Consider the following 20872-nt stretch of genomic DNA (forward strand, 5'->3'; position numbering starts at 1 on the left):
TCCTGTCCCATCCTTTTTATTGCCCCAACATACAAAAACACACTCACACCTGTCTTTGCACTGAAGCCTTTCTTTGTTATTGACCCAGTTTGAGCATCGCTAGCCTGTCATGATCACATGCCAACCACATTAGTTAGCGTTTGGGTCTGATTTGCGTTTTTGGACATGTGTGTCTTTGTGAATGGCAGATAACAGACATTTAATGGCTTTTCTAGGTATAGCTCTTAGCTTGTTTAGATTCAGTCACAGGCTGTTTCCCAGCGACAAGCTGCCATATGTTCTTTGAAATTCCCACGTTGCAAGCGGCTGGCGACAGTATGTACACAATGTCCCTGGAGCCAGAGCCAGAATGGCTCTGTTCACTGATGCATTTCATGTGCCACTGTGGCTGTGTTAGTTTGTTAGCTGGGTCTTGTTGGCAGCGCGAGTAGAAGGTATATGGAGTAGGTCTTAATCTTGTCACCGACAGAGCTGCTGCCGCGGTTCCCATACAAGCAGGGCCGACACCACAGGTCACAGAGTAAAACACGAGCTAGGAAACACCAGATAGAAACATGCATAAATACACACACAGGTCCTGTATCAGCACTTCAGTTCCAGTAGCATTTGTCAAGTTACGGCACTGGATGTGTTTTCAACTGGATGGCATATGACACAAGATAAGCATTTGTGAAAATGTGTGTGAATGTGTATATATGTGTATGTGCCAAAGGAGCGCTATAGTTTCTCATAGGTTTTGCCATTAAGCATAAAGCCTGTGGGTGTGCCTCTACACCAAGGAGGAGGACAGACTCCCAGTTAATGTCCGTCAGTGTGCAACAACTGCAACACAACACAAACAGATAAGCACATACAATAAATTTGGACACACAGAGTCATCCTCAAAGGAAAAAGTGACTGTCTTACACACACACACACACACACATACAGCCCACATACACCCCACAGCCCACAAATGCAAACCAATACAAAAGGATTCCAAACTGAGCAGCTCTACAACCATTCATGTAACCAGATTTTTCGCTCTCTGTCACTCTGTCCCTTACTTGTGTATGCACACAAGAAAACACACACGGGAAGACGCACCTAGAAACACACATATACAAGATACAGACAGTGTAGTTGTACCCTTCCACTCCTATGAGCATTTAGTACAGTTATGTAATGCTGAGTTTGGATTAATGAAGCATATGGGAGATAGGGCTTTGACTCTGAGGATGGTTGACAGTGTGTGTGTGTGTGTGTGTGTGTGTGTGTGTGTGTGTGTGTGTGTGTGTGTGTGTGTGTGTGTGGTGTGTGTGTGTGTGTGTGTGTGTGTGTGTGTGTGTGTTTGTTTGGTGTCTCCTGTTCCTATTTTTTTAACACACAACTACAAAAATATTCTTGCCTTATTTGGGTGTATTATATATTATAAGATGTAGGATTATGTCATAAGCTAAGAATATTTTTGGTTGCACATAAAATGAATAGTCCAACGTTGATACAGGGAAATGTTCACCAAGCAATATTTTTGTTCATTGACTGAGTTGTCCACTTGAAGCTGCTCTAGCTGCAGATCCACAATAACAGGTAGTTAGGTCAGCTAAGTGGATGGTGGATCCTAGGGGTCCAAAGATAAATCTGTTTTAATCATCACAAATCATCATAATTAGTTAATGAAAATAATCTTAAGAGAAAATGATGTGGATTTTACCAGTTTTTATTCTATTGTGTGTAAAATCCTTTAAATCAAACTGTATTAAAAGTAAAACATAATTTTGTTTGGAAAGCGCTACAAGGGTTGTGCTCTTTGTTCTGATTGATGTTGTTCTTGGAGCAGGCCATGTTTTCCCAAACTACAGTGGAGGTAATGAGTATACATTTTATCATGACCAATAGAGAAACAGAGACGACAGGTTGACAAATACTTAAGTTAAGTTTGATTATTCAGATATTTAATTATTCTGCCATTATTTAGTTACTTATTGAATACCTTCCTTTTGTCAGTTGATAAGTCAACAGGAGACCAAGCAAATTAAGTTTTACCTCATTTTTAATGTGAATTTAAGGCCTAAAATAATAATGCCTCTTAAGCCTGACTGCTGTATTTTCCATCGGCGCTTTCACCTTGAAGCATCAGCAGGTGCTACCAGTATTTATGCTCTGACTATACTGTTCCAAACATCCCATCAACTTGACGGATATTGGCATTTATTTTGATTAAAATATTCAATGTTCTCAATCTCCCATGATGCCATTGGACAAACTCTGTCAGGTGCTGGCTATGCACCTAGAGGACACTGCCTCTCTCGGCATTGGTCCTGTAGCGTTTTGTTTTGTTTTGATTAATGAAGTGATGTATGGCTTTGGCGCCAAGGCCAAGGCTTATGGAAATCAACTTCTCCTTCTTCACTGGAATGTGGGAAATGAATCACAGTGCAGTCGTGCAATTCAGCACACGCCACTTCCGTGACCTTCAACATGAATGTATTGGCATTCTGATCACTACCGCAAGTCAAAACCAGACCATGTTAACATGTACACATCCAGCTATTTGTACATGCATACCAGACTTATAAAACATATTAATGTAAATAAAGAGCATTTAAACCTGCTTTCAGTATGTGGTGGAGTGGGTAGTATGTTATATAATGCTATTATTTTGGTAAATGTAGCATGCTTTTCTGTGATTGACTCATCTGACACTATCTGAACTAGGGCCTAAAGAAGTATATTTACATTATCAATTAATATGCCAGGTGTTTTTTTCATTAATTGATCGCCTACTCAGAAAATTGTAAAAAGAAAAAAACTTTTTGAGAAGAACAGCAAATCCTCACGTTTTGAGAAGTGAAAATATAGCAGATGTTTGGCGTTGTGCTTATTAAGGCACTTGACATGTAATACATAATTTAAATCGTTGCTGACTGAATTATCAACTTATTTATTATTGAAAACGTTTCAGCTGACTTCATTTTGTAAAGCTTAACCACCTGCTACTTAAAATAGATTATGGGCACAATGGCACCATTTGCTCAAAGTCACAAGTATAAGCTTGGCTATTGGACAGTTTTCTGTCCCTTGCAGGATTTTACCAGCAGTCATAACTAATGGGATAGTCATGGCATGTGAATATTGTACATGATGTTTGGCTTGAGCTGGATCGGTATGCAGATTGCAGAATCATCACTTGCAAATGAGTTTTGACAAAGAATCATTGACAGAGTGAGATGATCAGATGGAGTGAGATGAATGATTTATGCCCTGGCTGTACGTGTAAGCATCGTTTCAATGTCAAATCAGCCAGCTGTAGTGTGATGGACCAATGCTCTACAGCCTGTATAGAAGCTTCTCTTCCTGTAGCCCAGAACAGAATAGGAGAAATAATAATTATTATTAATACTGGGCAGTTGAACGCGTACATGTGTGCGATCATGTAATAGTTTAATTTGCCTTGTTTCACTTCTAAGGCTGTTAGGAGGATAATGCCCCCCTCCCTCTAATTGGTGATACTTTCAGCCTGAGAGGAAGATAGCAGGAACAAACTCAGGGCTTCTCCTCTGCACTTTTTTGTATGTAAAAACAAAAAAATCAATGAATTAATTGTTTATAATCAATAATTAACTACAAAGATGCTATAGTTAAACATCATTCGAAAGTACAGGAAGTTAGTCAAGGACAGTACTGTCTCTGTGCTCTTTGTAGTAAAGATGTATACAGGCCTACAATAGTATAACTATAAGGTCTCTATTAGTGAAAGCAAAATGTGATTTTAATTGGCATGAGTGTAAATAATACCGCAGTGAACATATAATTTCTCATTCATTTTATGTATTAGAGTGCCATTACTTTGAAAAGCCTGATAACCAGATAAAAATAATGTTTATAGGCTAGATGAACGCAGAAAACAGAATTCAGATATTATACAGTTCTTTGTTTTTATATGTCATTTGTGAAACCAAGCCAATGCTTTGCATACTTTAGTAAGAGTATTAAACATTCCCATTCACAAAGGTTAATCAAGATGAAAGTGATGTGACCGTTGTGGCCTTGCAGTCACCTCATCCCAGCTGAAATTCTATGGGAGATTTGTAGCAATGAGTTTACACGTGTTCTCCGCCACCATCATTAAAACAGCAAATAAAGGGAATATCTTTTGGAGGAATTGTGTTAATCCATCAACAGAGACAAGGACTTTTAGGAGGAAGTTGAAGCTGTTCTGGAGGCTCACGGTGGCCCAGAATCCTACTGAGACACTTTATGGTGGTTTGTCCTTAAGGTAAAGGCTCACATGGTGGTTTGTAAAAGTAATCTGGATGTTGCAGGGTCTAAGTAAGAGAAAAATGTACTGAATTCTTGTGCTTTGCCATTTTCTCTTTATTTCCATGTCACTGGACTGTGTTTGTGTGCATATATTGCATTGAGTGAGTGTGTGACTGTATGGTTTTGTTGGTCTGTTCCGATGAGGACATCGTAACCTGGCGCAGTGTAACGCTCAGGCACTTTTTTACAGCCTGTGTCGTCATTCCTCGCAGGTTTATTCCCCTGTGGAAACGATAGATAGGACTTGTTATATGTTTTTGTGTGTGTGTGTGTGTGTGTGTGTGTGTGTGTGTGTGTGTGTGTCCAGCAAGCAGCAGCAGCCCTACTAGATATGTCCTCCAGTGCAGTAAGGCTCATAAAAGTGACTCCTCGTCTCCTGGCCCGCTGGTGGTGTGGAGGATTTATGATGTAGTGAGTGGGAAAGAAAGGCAAAGGGATAGAGAGAAGTAGAGTGGGAGGGAGTGAACGTGAGAGAAAGGGAGAGAGAGCTAATAAGTTAGAGAGGACAAGGGAGTGAAAGAGAGTGGGAGGTGGGAAAGGAAAGATGGATATAATTGAAAATAAAGAAACACACAGGAAACAGAGGACAGTTTGGCTAGCCAGTCCTCTATCTTTCTGTCTGTTTGTTTGTTTATCAATATGAAGCCATCTGTTCATTCCCGAGAGCGAGTCCTGTAGCTCACCTCACATTAGTCCTGATCTCCTCCCCCCCCCCCCCCCCCATGAGAGAGAGAAAAGTAAGGGTTGGAGGGATAGGAGAAAGAGTCACATCCATCATTTCCCACACACATACCCACACAGACATGCGCACACACAAACCTCAGTCATGCATGTATGATTTAGCGCAGCACCATATGTACAGCTCCATACCCTCCTCCTCCTTATTGTCTCTTTGGCTGTTGCATTTCCTTGCTGCTCTTTCACTCTCTTGTGTGTCCTTCTCACTCCAGCTTTCCCTTCTTATCTTATCTCTCTCTCTCTCTTTCTCTCGATTTCCCTCTTACTCGCTTGCTCTTCCCTTGCTCACTCTCTCCCAGTTAGTGAGTGTGTATGTGAGTGTGTAAAGGGTGTGTGTTCTTGTGTGAATGTGCCGGGGAGCTCATTCTGTTCCGACTCCAGGCAGAAGATGGTAAGTAATGTCTTTCCTCCTGCATATCTGAGAGAATGTTTACAGTTTTTTTAAGAGTGTGTGTGTGTGTGTGTGTGTGTGTGTGTGTGTGTGTGTGTGTGTGTGTGTCGTGCATGTGTGTGTGTGTGCGTGCGTGTATGTGTGTGTGCGTGCGTGTATGTATGTGTGCAGAAGTAAATTGTGCGCCTGTTTAATAAGTGAAGAATTTTGTATTATTAGCTGAGTGGAAATGGTGGTGGATGCATTGCGTGTACAGTGTGTGTTTGTATATATAAGTTCAGCTCTTGCTTACATATTTGGACATGTGTGTGCTGATGATGATGAGGATGAGGATGATGAGGCCTGAAGGAGGAACGCAATCAGGGCATGAATGAATTTAGGGGGTAGAAGGGTGAGTAATGAAGTGATGGGACTGTTGTTGACTAGCTTAAACTAGCTAGGGGCTGCAGGGTGAGGAAGAGGAGTGAGGGTGAAGGGGTTTGTGTGCCTGATATTGTGGCCTTGGTGTTTCTGCAGTGTTAGAAGGTTGGACATTACACATTCATAAAAAGACAAAGAAAGGAGGATGAGCAAGTGTAGCAATCTCACAGGACTCCATCAGTATTTGAGTCAAGCTTGTCAGAAACAGAAGCAGCTCCATCCACATTCTTTTTACCCAGAGCACCTTACAGAAAAATTCCTTAGAACCCCCTTGATCCCAATGCCTACGTTGTTGTTCCTTTTCCCTGGGGTTACCATGTGCTTCCCTCCAGTCACCAACTTAGCAGCTTAGCTGAAGCTCTACTGCAATGGAAATGAGGGCAAAATGGATGAAGCAGCACCTTCAAAATCCATGACGGCTCTAAACAGCTGACAAGGAGAAGCAGCAGGATATTGATGTAGCCGTGGAGACTCTACCATTGAAATGTCAGGAACAGCAATACATTTGCAGCATGATCGATGCTAAGTTACACAAAGGTTCCCACCATGTATGAAGAAAAGATCTAAAAAAAATCTACGCAGGGCTAGTTAATGCCTTTTGTTCCCGTTTTCACTACAGAGTTTTCCTGCTGTTTTCCACAGACACTAGAAATAGATGCTCTTAGGACAGGCCAACGAAATATCATTATACTGCCAAACATTTACTTTTCAAGACATTTCTGTTTATAACTTCTCTCAACATTTAATTTTGTTAAAAGAATAGTTTGACATTGTGGGAATTGTGTACGCTTATTTATTTTCTTTGCATGAGAATATTTAAGATTAATACCACTCTGATGTCTCTACTGTATTTAACTAATTGCCAGCAGCTGGTAAGTGTAGCTTACACAAAGACTGGAAACGGGTAAACAACTACCCTGGCTCTAAAGGGGAACAAATACACCTACCAGACCTACCAAAGCTCATTGGCTAACATCTTATGTAATGAGACAACTATTGGCTGAATGCAGCGACTTTCTGGAGTTCTTGCTGGTTTTCTCAACAACAAAAAGCAGGAACTGAGATATAGTTTGTCACATTACCCCCAGTAAAACCACAAGGTGTCATTTTAACACATTGTTTGTTGTACAAATTAAACAAATGAGATATAATGTGAATAATTGCGAGCTTTGGAGGTGTTTTAAGTAGATTTTGTTACCCTTGGACTAGTCTCTCATTTCCAGACCTTCCCCCACAGCGTTGTGGAGGAGGGTCTGGCTAGTCTACGCAGCATTACCGGGATGGGAGAAGAACATGTTCTGGTTTATTGGTATACAATTGTCTTGGACGGTGCTAAGAGCCGAGCGGAGCCACAGCACTTCTGCAAAATACAACGCGAAGAAAGTGGAAGGTAACGGGACATCCGAAAAGAGTAACATCTGGCCAAATTTCCGTCAGAACGATAGAAATTCCGTAAGTGGAACGTTGTGGATATAGACAACCTTTGGACAGACCATTTTCCAGTTTTTGTGCTAAATTAAGCTAAGCCGCCTGGTTGCTGGTGGGAGCTTCACATTTGCCATAAAAAGAAACACAACATAGAAAATATACCAAAAAACAGTGGTATCAATCTTCTCATCTAACGCTAAAAAAAATTAAATAAGATAATTTTGAAAATGTCCAACAATCCCTTTAAAAATATATATTTTAGAAAATACATGAAACAAGCACACAGGCATTGGAGACTTAATGCTTTAAAGCCTTAACACAGAACGACTTCATACGGACATTTTTGCAGTGTACCAGTCTTTTTTTTCCCTTTTTGAAAATCTGCTGAGATCTTCCCGATCTTTACTTGGCCTGGGGGTAAATATAAACATGCATGTCAAGCTGGAGCGTGTATTCTCCTCTAAGTTAACAAGAGAGACAACAGCTTTCAATCACTGGATGGAAAAGGCAGCTTGAGCAGTGAAGAATGATCCTACCCTATTGAATGTCAGGAGCAGAGGGATGGCTGTGGTGGCTGCTAGATCGTATAGGACACAGGATGTTTTATAATTTGTGTGATAGATTGTTGCAGAGACCAGATAAAGGAAAGTGTTCTTTTGTCTCTGATCAGCCGCTTCCCTTTCTTTATTTGCTTGTAGCAGCCATAGACCATTTGGGTCAAGTTGCTACAGGCATTAAGTCAAAAACACTTCAGCGGAGTCCAGGGTGCTAGTTCATGTGTGTATAGAGTGTGTGCACAATTTAGGATTTTTGCTTTTAAGATAAATGCTGTAGCTATCTACTTGCACAGTATACAGTGTCATATGCACATACTGTACTTCCCCCACACATGCCTTATGTATCTGTATGTGTGAAGTTTGCATGAATTGTATGTGATATCATATTTATCTTAAATTACTCATGCCCACTGACTCAATGAGTTTGCCTCGAGGGTAAGGGAGAGAGAATGGAAAGAGTACAAGAGAGCTTTAAATAGCGAGACAGAAAGAGACAGATAGACAGACAGACAGAGCGGAGGAGGAGAAGATAGACAGGAAATGAAGGGCAGTAAGAGGAATGGATGAGACTGTCTGAACAGCTGTACTGAGTGTGCTTATTCACCATGTGGGCTGTTGTTGAGGAGTGGGAAGGGATTGGGGGTGGGGTTGGGGGTGGGGGTGGGGGCCTGTCAAATCAGCTGTGTTAGCTCTCACTCTCTGCCACACTGGCAACTCACATAATAGCTCATTAATTTCTAATTGATGGAGACGGACATAGGAGGGCAGTGATGAATGACCAGGGCTGGACAATAGAGCATGCAGCACATGCTTCTGGTCAGCTGTAGTTTCTGGTTGTTTGGCTTTTTACGGTGTGAATTCTTTCATTTATTCACAGGGGCGACGTTGGGGAGCAAGTCTGTTTTCCTTTTCTATAACTTGCTGCTTAAAGCACTGATAGCACACAAGTTTAATTTTACAGCAAAAGACAGAATCCTGCAGTCAGAGTGTGTGATATCATTCAAAAGATGTTTTCGCTGATCAAACTGAATCTATAATTCAGTTAAGATATGCGGAATCTGTAATGTAATAACACATATTCATGACTGTGAGGGTTTTACATCATTATTATGTAATATTCAAAAGACTTGGTACTGGGTACTGTTGGAAAACAGAATACAATGTTGTTCCTGTGCCAGTTTAAGGAACATTCTGGTCTATTTTTCATAATTGTTGGTTTTATCATTCCTAATTGAGGCCAATTTTACTATGACTCCTGTTGACTTTGCACTCCGAACCGCCATTGTAGAGATTTAGAAAATACAAACTCAAGCAAAACAACATATATGTGGTGCAAGCAGCCCAAACCAAAGTTTTGTAAACCAAATTAAAATAAAAAATAAAATAAAATACAATTTACATAAATTATTCAGTCAATCTAAGATGCATCTAACTGTATATGGATCTACTTGCTACAGCTACATGCAAAATACTTAAATGTAGAATTTGTAGGATGTCAGTTTCTAGAAATCATGTAAAGTAATGTAACTGTAAACAAAATATCTTGTGTGATGAGACTGGAGAGGACAAATAGTTTCATTCGATGTTGGTGAGTTGAGTTTTTTCTTTTTTCTTTTTATTTATTTATTTATTTATTTTTTGTACACTTTATTGATCCCACAAGGGGGGAAATTAACTTACTTAGTTAATTAATTAACTTAACAGTGTGCTACCTTGCTGCTACAGTGTTTAGGAGATTCTTGTGTAGTTCACTCCTGAGTTTCCGTTTGTGACCTCCCATAATTTCCTGCCACTGCCCTTTATCTGAGCGGTGAGTTTGATGAGGGCAGCTACTGTGAATCTTTAGCATTTCAATGATTGGGGATGAGATGCCCATCCCTTGACAGCCCCACTTTAAAAAGGCAATTTATTATATAATCTCCAATGTTATTGTTTCACAAGAAAAGACTGGGAATAATCTAATGACTTAAGTAATTATTCGTAGTGAGCTTGGCTTTCATGCAGGCCATTATTTTTATGGGAATAGATGTGATATCTTTTAAAAGGATTTCCCAGTGAGTTGCCATTTCAGAGCTGGACGGCTCTTGGAAATACCACATGGATGAAATGCTGTACAGATGCTGTCTTGGACATGAATGAACAGAGAATTACTCTGCCTTCAGTAAATGAAAAGCAAAATGGTTATAGTTATTAAGCAAAAGTCCAGATCACCTCCAATATCTAATGTAACCGTTATCTGCGCATCAGAATTAATATGTGGGCAACTTCCTGATAAAGAGGCAGAAACATAACCACTTACCAACCTCATTAGTGTAGATAATAAAAGTCTTAATGTGCCTTTTGGTGATGGCATTGTTATTAGAAATGCCTTAGCATAGCATAAATGAGAATGCTCCAATCATGGCTGACCCCTGTAAAGCAATAATAGGTTGTACTGCTAGAAATAGATTCCATTGTGCTATGTATTTTGGGCTACTATACGTAAGATCCGTAGTGAGATACACCTGACAGATTGTGGGCAACTTTAGCCACTGTGGTTGGTGTTAGCTATGCTGCTTTAAAGACATGCTGTTAGGATAATAACCGGTTAGCATTCTGGGTTATCATTGTTATATATAGTAACATGAAACCGTGAAGAATATAACACATTGCATTTCCCATGTGATTTCTGCTTTACATGTTGTAAAGATGTTGTGTTAGATGTCGTCATGATTGTGAAGAAGGGATGTTCAGATGGAGACATTTTGGATCAATGATTGACACCTGCATTGATTGCTGGGCTTACATACAGTACTGTGTTGTAGTGAGGCTTGCATCCTTAATCAGTTTTTAATCTGTATTTGTGGGAACTTCAAAACCAATGGAAAGTATGAATTTCATTCATTGTATGTCAAAGTGGTAAATACTGATGGAAAACTGTGGGTATTCTGTGGTATTGTAATTTGAAGGCATGTCATGTTAGGCCACTTTTGAAAAAAAAGAAAGAAATTAATATGTGTAATAAATTGATACGTTAATCAGGACTTGAAGCACACATTTTATTAGCGAGGCAGCATACTACACATGATACAGACAGTATGTCTTCCAGATTCAGATGTTTGAGCTAACAAGGAGCGCTTACATCCTGGATTAGGATAAGAACATTCACAAGAATGGGATAGTATAGTGGAGTCGCTAACAGTCAATTGAGCTCTCTGTGAAAGGACTCAGCAGGAAGATGCTCCTCCCATTAGGCTGATTTTCTATACCTGTCTTCTTAGAGCTGCAAATGCTTTGATGTTCCGGTATAAACAGAGGTCATGTGGAATCTATTTACCACTATCAAGGTCTCGTGAATGTAAACAGACACACTTGCATATTTAGGCTGCATTTGACAAGCTGAAGAATTGACGCAGTGTTCAAATTGTGTGATGTTTCCTGTGAAACCTGTTCTCCCATTGTTCTGATGGGGAGTGAATCCCCATGCATCTCCTACCTGCTGTCCTGTCCGGTCCGGTCCCCACCCTGTCCCCGTCCTGTCCTGTCCGTCATGCCCTTGGCTGCCTTGGCCCATTTGAGACAGTCACACAGAGACATGTCATGTAGATATCCTCCTGAAAGACAGATTCCCTCGTTAGTCTCTGTGTAACTCTGTCCCCCTGCTCAACCCAGCTTTGGCTCTGTTAACCCTTTTCTCTTCTCCCCTCCTCTCTCTCGCGCGGCACCAGGCCCGGCTCCCCTCCTGTTCATCCACCCTAAGCATTGCTGAGGTACTCCTGCATGTGTTCTAATGCATTGTTGACGGCCGTCATCAGCATCGATTTGTACTCCCTACTTCTTCAACCGCACTTCTTACTTCCCGTCTGAAATGATTGCTTCACCCCCTAAACTTCATATCCTTTCCCTTGTGTGTGTTTGTGTGCCATCCTGCCTGCTGCCCTCCTGCTGTCTCTCTGTGGTTTTCAACACACGTTCTCCGTTCCTCCTCTCTGGTTTTGTCTGGATGTGGTCTTGTTATGTTTTGCCTCAACATGATCCTGTAGTAAAATGCCCTGTTGCTCTCACTCTGAAACGCATACTGTATCTAACCCTCCACACTCACACACTCTCCAAAATAAACAAACCATCATCACTTGGCATCTTCCTCGACTGCATTTCAACCTCAGAATTGAAGTTGAAAGATGCTTGAATTATGCATTTGAATGACAGTGATATTGCTTGCACAAACAATGTGTGTACACACCTCAGATCCTTGAACAGGGCCTCTCACTCTTTCTCTCTCTCTCTCACACACACACACACACACACAAACAGCATCTTGTAAGAGAGAAAAGGACTGATGAATGTGCTGTTAGCCTTTGCAGCTCTCCTGTGCTTGTTACTCTGGTCAGGCCCCAATGACTCTGATCTGTAGTGATTAAGACGGAGCCTCAGTGCAACGGCGTGGAAGAGTGCTGACACCTGTCCAATGTGATATCAGAATCTATTGATTACCTGTAATTATGCAGTAATGAAATCTGTGCACAATGTGCAAGAAATCATCTCTTTTCCCCATAGGAATTGTCATGCAGTTACTGTCCTGTGTTTATAAATACATTTACAGAACTGCTAGTGTTGTGGTTTATAGTTTTCTTTCGTTGTATTTGTTGACATTGGCATTAGGCCTGCACGATATTGGAAAAATCTGACATTGAGATAGGTTTTTCCCCTGCGACATACGGTATATTGCAATATGAAAAAAGAAAAAGTAATTTTTAAAAGATGACATAAATAGCTCTATTTGGAAATAATAAATCATTCTCTACTACTGCGGTGAGTGCACCTACATAGAAGAAAAAAATGAAAAAGGATAATTTCTAAGATTTTTCTTAATGTCAGAAAACAAATATCAGCTTATGTGTATTACTATCTAATTATTTATTTAGTTTACTCTTAAATGTTGAATCAGATTGGCCTAAAAATCCAATATCAGTCAGGTTGCATTTTAAGTGCCATCACATATGTTTTGAAACTAGTTTTATTATTCTATGTCTAAATAATAATGGCAAAGATATGGCCAAAAGTCCAAGCATTGTCTATAAGTATTTCAATTATAGTGCTCGTAGTAGTACGATTGGAAGTTCAATCACTGTAACTGGATTACTGTAGTGCCATTACTTGTACTCTGTATCCTCCTGCCAGCTGTTGCCAGACAGAGACTTTGGGTACTGCCAGGGGTCAAGCACTCACTTGGGTTCACTTCTTAACTTCCACTTGCACACACAGAGAAATGTGACCACAGCAGGAACACTCTACTGAAAAGTCCACTAAACTGGTTCTGTTCTTCATCCATCTTTGGTTTTATTGTGTTGTTGGTGGTTAGTGTTTTCTAGTTGTTTGCTACCACTTTTCATTTAGAATTTCCTTTTGATTTGATTGCAGAATGTGTGTCAGGTTAGAACTGGCTTAGTTCTGAGATGTGTTTGTGTGCGCTTTTGGTGCGTTAGTGTGTAAAATGAGCAAAGTGATCAACTGTGTTTTAAAAGCACCACTAACTGAAATGTTGTGTGATCAGTGTGGGCGTGCATGCCTGTTGACTGCATCAGTGGGAGAGTGTGTGTGGCATGAAGGTGAGTGACTATCCTGTGGCTTCCCCCAGGCCTCACGGAGAGAATTCAGGGCTCACCTGGATGAGGTCATCACGCTCAAGTCAAGGTACTCTACCTTGGACCAGGTAAACCCACTAACTTACTACCAGCCTCTTATCTACCGGCATGCAGGCCACTGGCATCCCACATAGCACCTCACCACACTAGTGACATACACGTACACACAGGCAGAGAGAGGCACACTTTACATTTGAGACAATATCGTATTGGGCAACCCTTTGCTATTACATGTAGCACTTACTCTAGTTTATCATCTTTGCTGATATTCCAATAACAACAAATATGATGATGCACAGTATATGGTGGTTTGTGTTAAGCTGTAGTGGGAAATACAGGATCTAGAATCCCCAAAAAGGTGAAGATGTCACAGTGCAAAAGATCAAAGCAGGGTGATACTGGTAGAGTAGACCCCATTTACACGTGGTATTAACATGTGATCTGTCTGGATATTTTACATTCATAATTGAACACACAATCCTTTTGTTAGCAAATGAACAGTTTTAAGTATTTCATATTAGAGATTTCTGTCTGTGCTGTATTTTCACTGCTCATCTTACTGGTTTAAGGTAGTCATGTGTACTTCCATGCACCTCTAAACATTTAGCAATATTTGAATCAAAATAAGATGTCTACTGTGGGGTGGTTTGCCTATTTAGTCATGTCACAGGGAAGTAAGATTTTTAAACCAAGCTTTTAGAGGCTCTAAGAAAATAAAGTGCACCCAACAAGTTTAAAGGTCACCTACAATATACCCCTTACAGCAGCATCCTTTCCAGCAGGTCCTGCCTAATTAACATATTGAGATTGGATCACAATGTGAGCAAAATTTAAAATAAGAATGCTTATTGATAGCAGGTCTAAATGCAAAGGCCAAGGTGAAATCATTATCCAGATTGCATGTTAATACAATGTGTAAATGAGGTCTTAGTCTTGATTTTGCAGACACAAACACACATTTTACGCTTCCTCATATAACAGATTTCTACAGGGGGAGGTGTGTAGTGCTGGGTTCATCCAGAGATACGTTTTCTAGTTAGTGTGGTGTTACACATGGCAATAAAAAAAAAAAAAAAACATGATTAAAAGTCAAAAGAAATAAAGCATCAATTGAGTTGGACAGTGTTGCCACTCAGAGTTGCTCTAGAATATGCCCTGTGTATCACCACCTTTAGTGGTCAGCAGCATCCCTCCCCATTGCCTCTCTCTCAGGATCTCCACCAGCACTCATTCTCTTTCATTCACCACCCATCTGATCATTTGATGTGATTTGTTTATCAGTGGATGATAATACTGTAGTGATTTGTTTTTGCAGAAAAGTATGTAAGGATCTGTGTGCATGTGCCTGGTCTGAATTTGAAGTGAGTGTGTGTGTGTGTGTGTGTGTGTGTGTGTGTGTGTGTGTGTGTGTGTGTGTGTGTGTGGTGTTTTTGTGTGTGTGTGTGTGTGTGTGTGTGTGTGTGTGTGTGTGTGTGTGTGTGTGTGGGGTGTGTGGTGTGTGCGTGTGTGTTTGGATTAACAGATGATCCATGGGACAGTAATTACAGAAGCCAAGATTGCTCGGCAGTCAGTAGAGAGAGCAGAGGCCTTTGCTGAAACACATTTCCTCGCCGCTGTGTCACTCTCTTTCCTACTGTTGATTCCCCCCCTCAGGCTCTTGCCTCCACTCCCCAGGGAGGAGGGTTTGGCTCTGGATTGCCACAGTAGCATTTTGTCCTGCCCTCTACCACTCTGTCGCTATCACTCCAGCGCTTTGTCCTCTGCTCCATCTCTCTCCCTTTCTAGCCACGTCCCGTGGGGCGAAGCGGTTGAAGCCGGTTCAAACGAGCCTCCCTTGCCCTGTCACAGCCCTCTCCTCCTCACGGCGGACGGATAAATCTTCCCCGTTTTGCATAATTTGTGTGACAGCTCCTTTGTTTTGTGCTGAGCTCAGCACCGCAGCGGTTGCATCCCATCATTTCCTGGAGCATCTCCTCAGCCAGCTGGTTATTAGCCCCATCGATTTTCCCCCGGTGGGCTCGCAGCCCTCAGAGCCACGTGTCTTGCTGACCTGGCCACACTCACTATTCTGTGTCTGTAGACACCACCGCTGCTGCCGCCACCCGCTCCCCAGCCCAATGATCTTGCTGGCAGATCTCCATGACAACCCGTCGTCAGACTGTTTCCGTGGCGACAGCGGGGTTGGCAAGTCGAGTTATTAGTGTTTCTGGCGTGGGGGCCACGGTTTATTTTTTTTTATTTTTGTGTGTTTTTATGCTTTATCAGCATACTAGGATGTGCCATTAAAACGAGTGAAGGTGTAAAGCCCAAATACACACACTTTCAGCTTTCACTGACTTTGTTTCAATTTAATTTCATTTGTTTTTGCTTACTAAGGGAAACTGCTCTCTTTGTGTGTGTGTATGTGTGCGCGTGCGTGTGCGTGTGGGTGTGCATTTGTTTTGCATCCCTCATTTGAGCTCATTCCATTCTTGAACTTGTTCAGTCTCTCACCAATAACGGGGGGATTGCGGTGAAGGTTAGATTAGAAATGAGTGTGAGAGTGTTTGAAAGTCTGCTTTTATGTCTCCTCCAACCTCACTTCCCCCTATACAACCCAAAACACCCCATTCTGCTTCTGCACTCATTCTCTACACACTCCTCACTTCCTAACACAGACCTTCCTGTAGCTTTTCCACTGTGTTCATCTCCATATGCAAACTGTCTCCCCATGGCTCTCTGATGGTATGATCTTTTCTACTAGCTAATTTTTTTGTCATACTGACTCCACACTACATTAAGGTTTTTTAGCTGTTTCTTAGTTAACGGTGACTGTACACTTACTGCATTAACCTTAGCTGCAGGACAGAATACTACTACAATAGAGGCATGTGTAAAACTGGTAGTAGAAAACTTGTGATTCTTGTGGTTCGTCTGTGTGTTTGAAGAGACTAGCTAGGTAGTACTTTCTGATGTAATTGTTGTGCGTTATTAGTGTCTTTTTTATAATTTTAGATGTCTTTTGCAGTTCTTTTTTAGCAAGGCACACCTTGTATAAAAATGTCCTAGCTGTCGATTGTTAGTTTTCATATGTGCTTTTCAATGTCTGCAAGTTTGATCTATGTCTTGCTGTAGCTGTATTTAGCTCCCTTAATCCCCACCTTTGTCCTTTTTCTGTCTCTTTATTTTCATTATACTTCTCCCTCTCTGTATATGAGGGCTGTGCAGTTGTGGCACAAATCTCCTAGCAACCACATCTAGCGCCATCATGGAGGTCCACTGGAAAATAGGCAGTATATAACAAATCAGAAATAACAACTGCGCTAAAAGAACAGATAGCAGATTTCAAAATCCCTATCATTCTCATACATATATACTTACCTGCCACACACGTGTTAATTTAGGTTTAGTGAAGCTCTGAGGAGTCTGAAAAGTTAGATTCATAGTCATGTCTTCCTCAGGTCTTCTTCCTTCTGTATCTCGTTTCTACTCAAAGTCTCAAACTACATCTCAAAGTAGTTGTAGTTTGAGTAGCTCAGTTAACCTCAACAAACATCTACCTTTTGGTAATGTCAGCCAGCTCACAATGCTTATTAAAGCACAGTTACTCTTATTATAGAACTTCTAGATGCTACAATGCTTTAAGCAAATGTGGTAGCTAGTGCTCTAATCAAAAAGATGTAACTGATCTGGACTGTGACATGTACTTGGTCAGCTCATCTACTTGACAACCCATGCACTACCAACTTATATTTAGAATTAGTATTCGCAGGCGAAAAAATAACGGTACAGTTAGTTATACTGCTGCCATCATGTTAAATGGAAAAATATAAGGCATATTTTCACTTGAACAACTTAATTGCAATAATATCATATTTGGAGTAAAAAAATAAGGCATTATTGCATCTTTTTGTCTCATTGATAACAAAAGTTGCCTTTTAATACCTCTGAATTCTGCCACTTTCTGGTGGCATTCAGTTTTATTATTTCACAAAGATGAAAGTACATTTATAAAAATGTCCCCTAAATAGTAATTTCTTACCATAAACTATATTTTTCCGCTCTGGAGCATTAGGATTGTGTATCTGGGATTGGCATAGAATAAACAGTGTGTGTGTGTGTGTGTGTGTGTGTGTGTGTGTGTGTGTGTGTGTGTGTGTGTGTGTGTGTGTGTGTGTGTGTGTGGTGTGTGTGTGTGTGGTGTGTGTGTGTGTGTGTGTGTGTGTTGTTCATGGTAATTGGGAACATGTCAGCCCATGCACCATTGTGGCTCACTGATGTGTTTATAATAGTTTTGGGGCCACAATGGAGCTCTATGCACAGAGAAATAATCTATATGAGTCTTTGCGGAGGCAAGACTTGTTAGTACCAACTCATTGGGTCAGTCCATTTGTTGGATTTGTTGGCTATAAGAAAAAATATCACCAGACTTATTATTTAACCAGTGACCAGATCATTATCTAACTTCTGTTATAACTTCTAAGACACAAAAAAGAACAAAACTTTACCTCTGAACACAGAACCATATTTTGGGGGGAAAAATTCAAAACGCTGTTTATCTTTTTAGCTCATAGGGCCTCCAGTATGGCTGCCGCAGGGTGCAATATGCCACCTAAAAGCCCACTGCCCTTTCTTTCCTTCTATCTTTTTCTCTTTCTTTCTATCTCAGTTCTCTCCTTGCTGCTCCCTTCTGCTGCTAGGGTTGCTTGTCGTAGTGGATGCCTGTTTGTCTGTTTGTCCCTACGTCCGTCTGTCTGTCTTGTCTGTCTGTCTGTAGTGTTGTGGTTGCCGGTACAGATGCACTGATGCCTGTGATTCGATGCTTTATCTCCACTAGCTCCAGTGTAGGTTGGAGGGGCTTAAAGATGATCGCAGGAGGACCTTCAGCTCTCGAGTAACTATCCCGCCCCCCCTCCCTTCCTTTCCTATCCCTCACCCTCCTCCGAGGAGCGCGCAAAACAAATGCCCTGCTCTGTGCCCCCCCTCCCTCCTTGCTTGCCTCGCTATCTTTCTAGCTCTCGCTCACACTCTTTCTCTGTTTGTCTCTCTATCTGTCTGTTGCCGATGGTCTCTTTCTCGTCCTCAATCTGTCTGTTGTCCACTGTCTCACTATTTCTCTGTCTGTTAGGAGTCTTATTAACTCTGTCTCTCACGCACACTTTTCTCAGTCTGTTTCTCTTTCTCTCCCTCCATCTGTCTGTCTGTCTCTGTTTCTGTCTTTCCGGTTAACATGCTCTGCTTTCAGTAGCTATGTCTGGTGTGCTGGATGTCTGTTAAGTAGATGCCATCAGGCCGTTCAAGTGGTCTTTATTGTTTATGTTCTTTTCCTCCTGTTTTCCCTTCTTTCTGCTGTGTCTCGGCTCTGTAGTTTAGTGAAGTCTGTCTAGTCCGTGCTTCCTGTTTTTGTTTGTTTCTTTTCTTTCCGGGCTGTGGGACCACGTAATGCTGATCCTCATCCTTCCACCCTTGTCTCTTTCTGTCTACCTACCTGTTTTTTCTATCTTTCTGTCTCTCTCCATCCCTACCTCCTCCACCATCCCACTCACCTTGCCCCACCTTCCATCTCCCACCCTCTCACCTCGGCTGTTTGGTGCTCAGTGGTGTCACAGTATTAGCCTAGTAATGATGGCGGTGAGGGAGGGGAGGAGGGAGAAAGAGGTGGGTGGCTGGGCAGTGGGGTAGAGAGACCTTTCCCATGGGTGCCCACATCCAACTTATGTGTGTTATTGAGATGCAACAGTTGCAACAAAGTAAAGGAGGACTGCCAGTAGCCACACATAGTGAAAGACATGTGAGGGCAGACGGAACATGACTGACAATTAGTGATGTCAGTCAACACATGTGAAAAAAGGTACATGGACAGGCCAGCTAGACAAATGGAGAGCTAAAAATTCCCCACAGTCAAGCCCAACTTAAAACTGTCCAAAAGACATTTAAGTTTAAATATCTGCCATGATTTTGCCAAGACTGTAAAATGTTGGCATCAGAACAGATTTTGCCTAGATTTCTGTACTATTTCTGTATATTGGTTTAGTTTTATACAGGAATACTTTTCTGTGCCAATCTTGACGCCTAATAACTTGCATCTTGTGATTCTCCTTTCCTTATTAAGTCCTTCCCTAAAGCTGAGCTTCACAAAAGCATGGTCAGACTGTAACACAGCATCTTCTTTACAAGAAGTTGAATATTGTTTTAGTGCTGTGTAGCATCTGTAACAACAATGCATCGGTGCTATGTTCGTGTTCTAAAAAATACCATTAACAAACAGCATGATCACTAGGAGGTTTGCTGATTCTGACAGCAGAGGTGAAATGAAAAAGTGACCACTGGTATGTTCATGTTCCACTTTTGCTTGGCAGTTGCCACCTGTCGTATAGACTCTTTTTGTTCTTGCTTTCATTTTCCGCTAATTGCATTCCCCTGTAAATTATGTGCGAGCTGGTTAGATTCCATCAAGAAACTTGTTGCCAGGAAATCTTTCTTACCATATTAAACAAGATGATGATAAGCTGTGTTCCAAGTTTGATTGATGTCAGTCGGTGCACTTGCTGCATCAGTTCCTGTTTGTACAGAATGATAAACTACATTGATTTCTTGTAATTGTAAAAAGCAGTATACAACTGTATGGCAACAAGTATAGTTCACACTACTTCACACTTTTAGTATGTTTTACGAAATTGGGAAATATTATTCATGGCAGATGTTGGTCCATGGCTTAACTACCTCAAACATGTTTAAAAACTCAAGAAATGGCGAGTTCCAATATCCTTTTTTTGACTAGAAGAAACAGGGTTTATTGGAAATGTGGTCTTTATTTCCAGAACTGCTCAAATTAGAAATATAGAGGCTACTAATTGTCTCCAACGTGGTTTCCTTTTGTTGTACTGTTGCAATTAATTTGGCAAACATCTATCAGTTACAAACAAAACCGGCACCACTTTCAGTTTTATTTGTTCTCCATTCACTCACCATTAACAACAGTTAACAGTAAAAGTCTCAAGATGCTTTTGGGAAGCTCAGCCTAGTTTTAACCTACTCTGCTCTCCTCCCCACCTTGCCATATATTACAGGTAAAGTGCTAGTGCAGCTATCACGCCGCATCAGCGATCTCCAGAGAAACCTTACCGTCCTGCACCACATCTGAACAGCCTCTATCTATACTCGACACTACATTTCCACTGCATTTGATGTTACACCGTAGCACAGTGAATACATCTATTATGACCTTGTGATATAATATTGTCACTCTGTATGTTTTTGCCTTTGTCCATATATTCCCTTTTAGTGCTTCAATCTAATGTGACATGTCAGTGTCTTTATAAGTGTGAATATCCCCTGTGATGTGATGATGTAGTGCACAGGAAGTGATGATAATAGCAATGCGGGAGATGCAGCCATCTCCCAACAGCAGGACAAAGTGCACAGTGTAGTGT

At 41.1% G+C, this 20872-nt stretch overlaps 1 protein-coding gene across 17 annotated transcripts in view; it reads left to right on the forward strand.

Annotated features, from left to right (window-relative positions):
- The window catches only part of gphnb (gephyrin b), an 86727-nt gene that overhangs the window by 50737 nt on the left and 15118 nt on the right, over positions 1 to 20872 (forward strand). For 7 of the 17 annotated variants that reach the window (XM_032542679.1, XM_032542680.1, XM_032542688.1 and 4 more), the window contains 3 exons: positions 11544 to 11585; positions 13454 to 13528; positions 18277 to 18333. The exons of 3 other annotated variants lie outside the window; for them this stretch is intronic. In XM_032542679.1, the coding sequence (XP_032398570.1) occupies positions 11544 to 11585; positions 13454 to 13528; positions 18277 to 18333 (174 nt within the window). The remainder of the gene's footprint in view (positions 1 to 11543; positions 11586 to 13453; positions 13529 to 18276; positions 18334 to 20872) is intronic. 7 more of the 17 variants (XM_032542690.1, XM_032542695.1, XM_032542684.1 and 4 more) reach the window with 6 other exon arrangements.

The sequence above is a fragment of the Etheostoma spectabile genome, chromosome 18 (genome assembly GCF_008692095.1).
Source record: "Etheostoma spectabile isolate EspeVRDwgs_2016 chromosome 18, UIUC_Espe_1.0, whole genome shotgun sequence".
NCBI classification, from domain to species: Eukaryota; Metazoa; Chordata; class Actinopteri; order Perciformes; family Percidae; genus Etheostoma; species Etheostoma spectabile.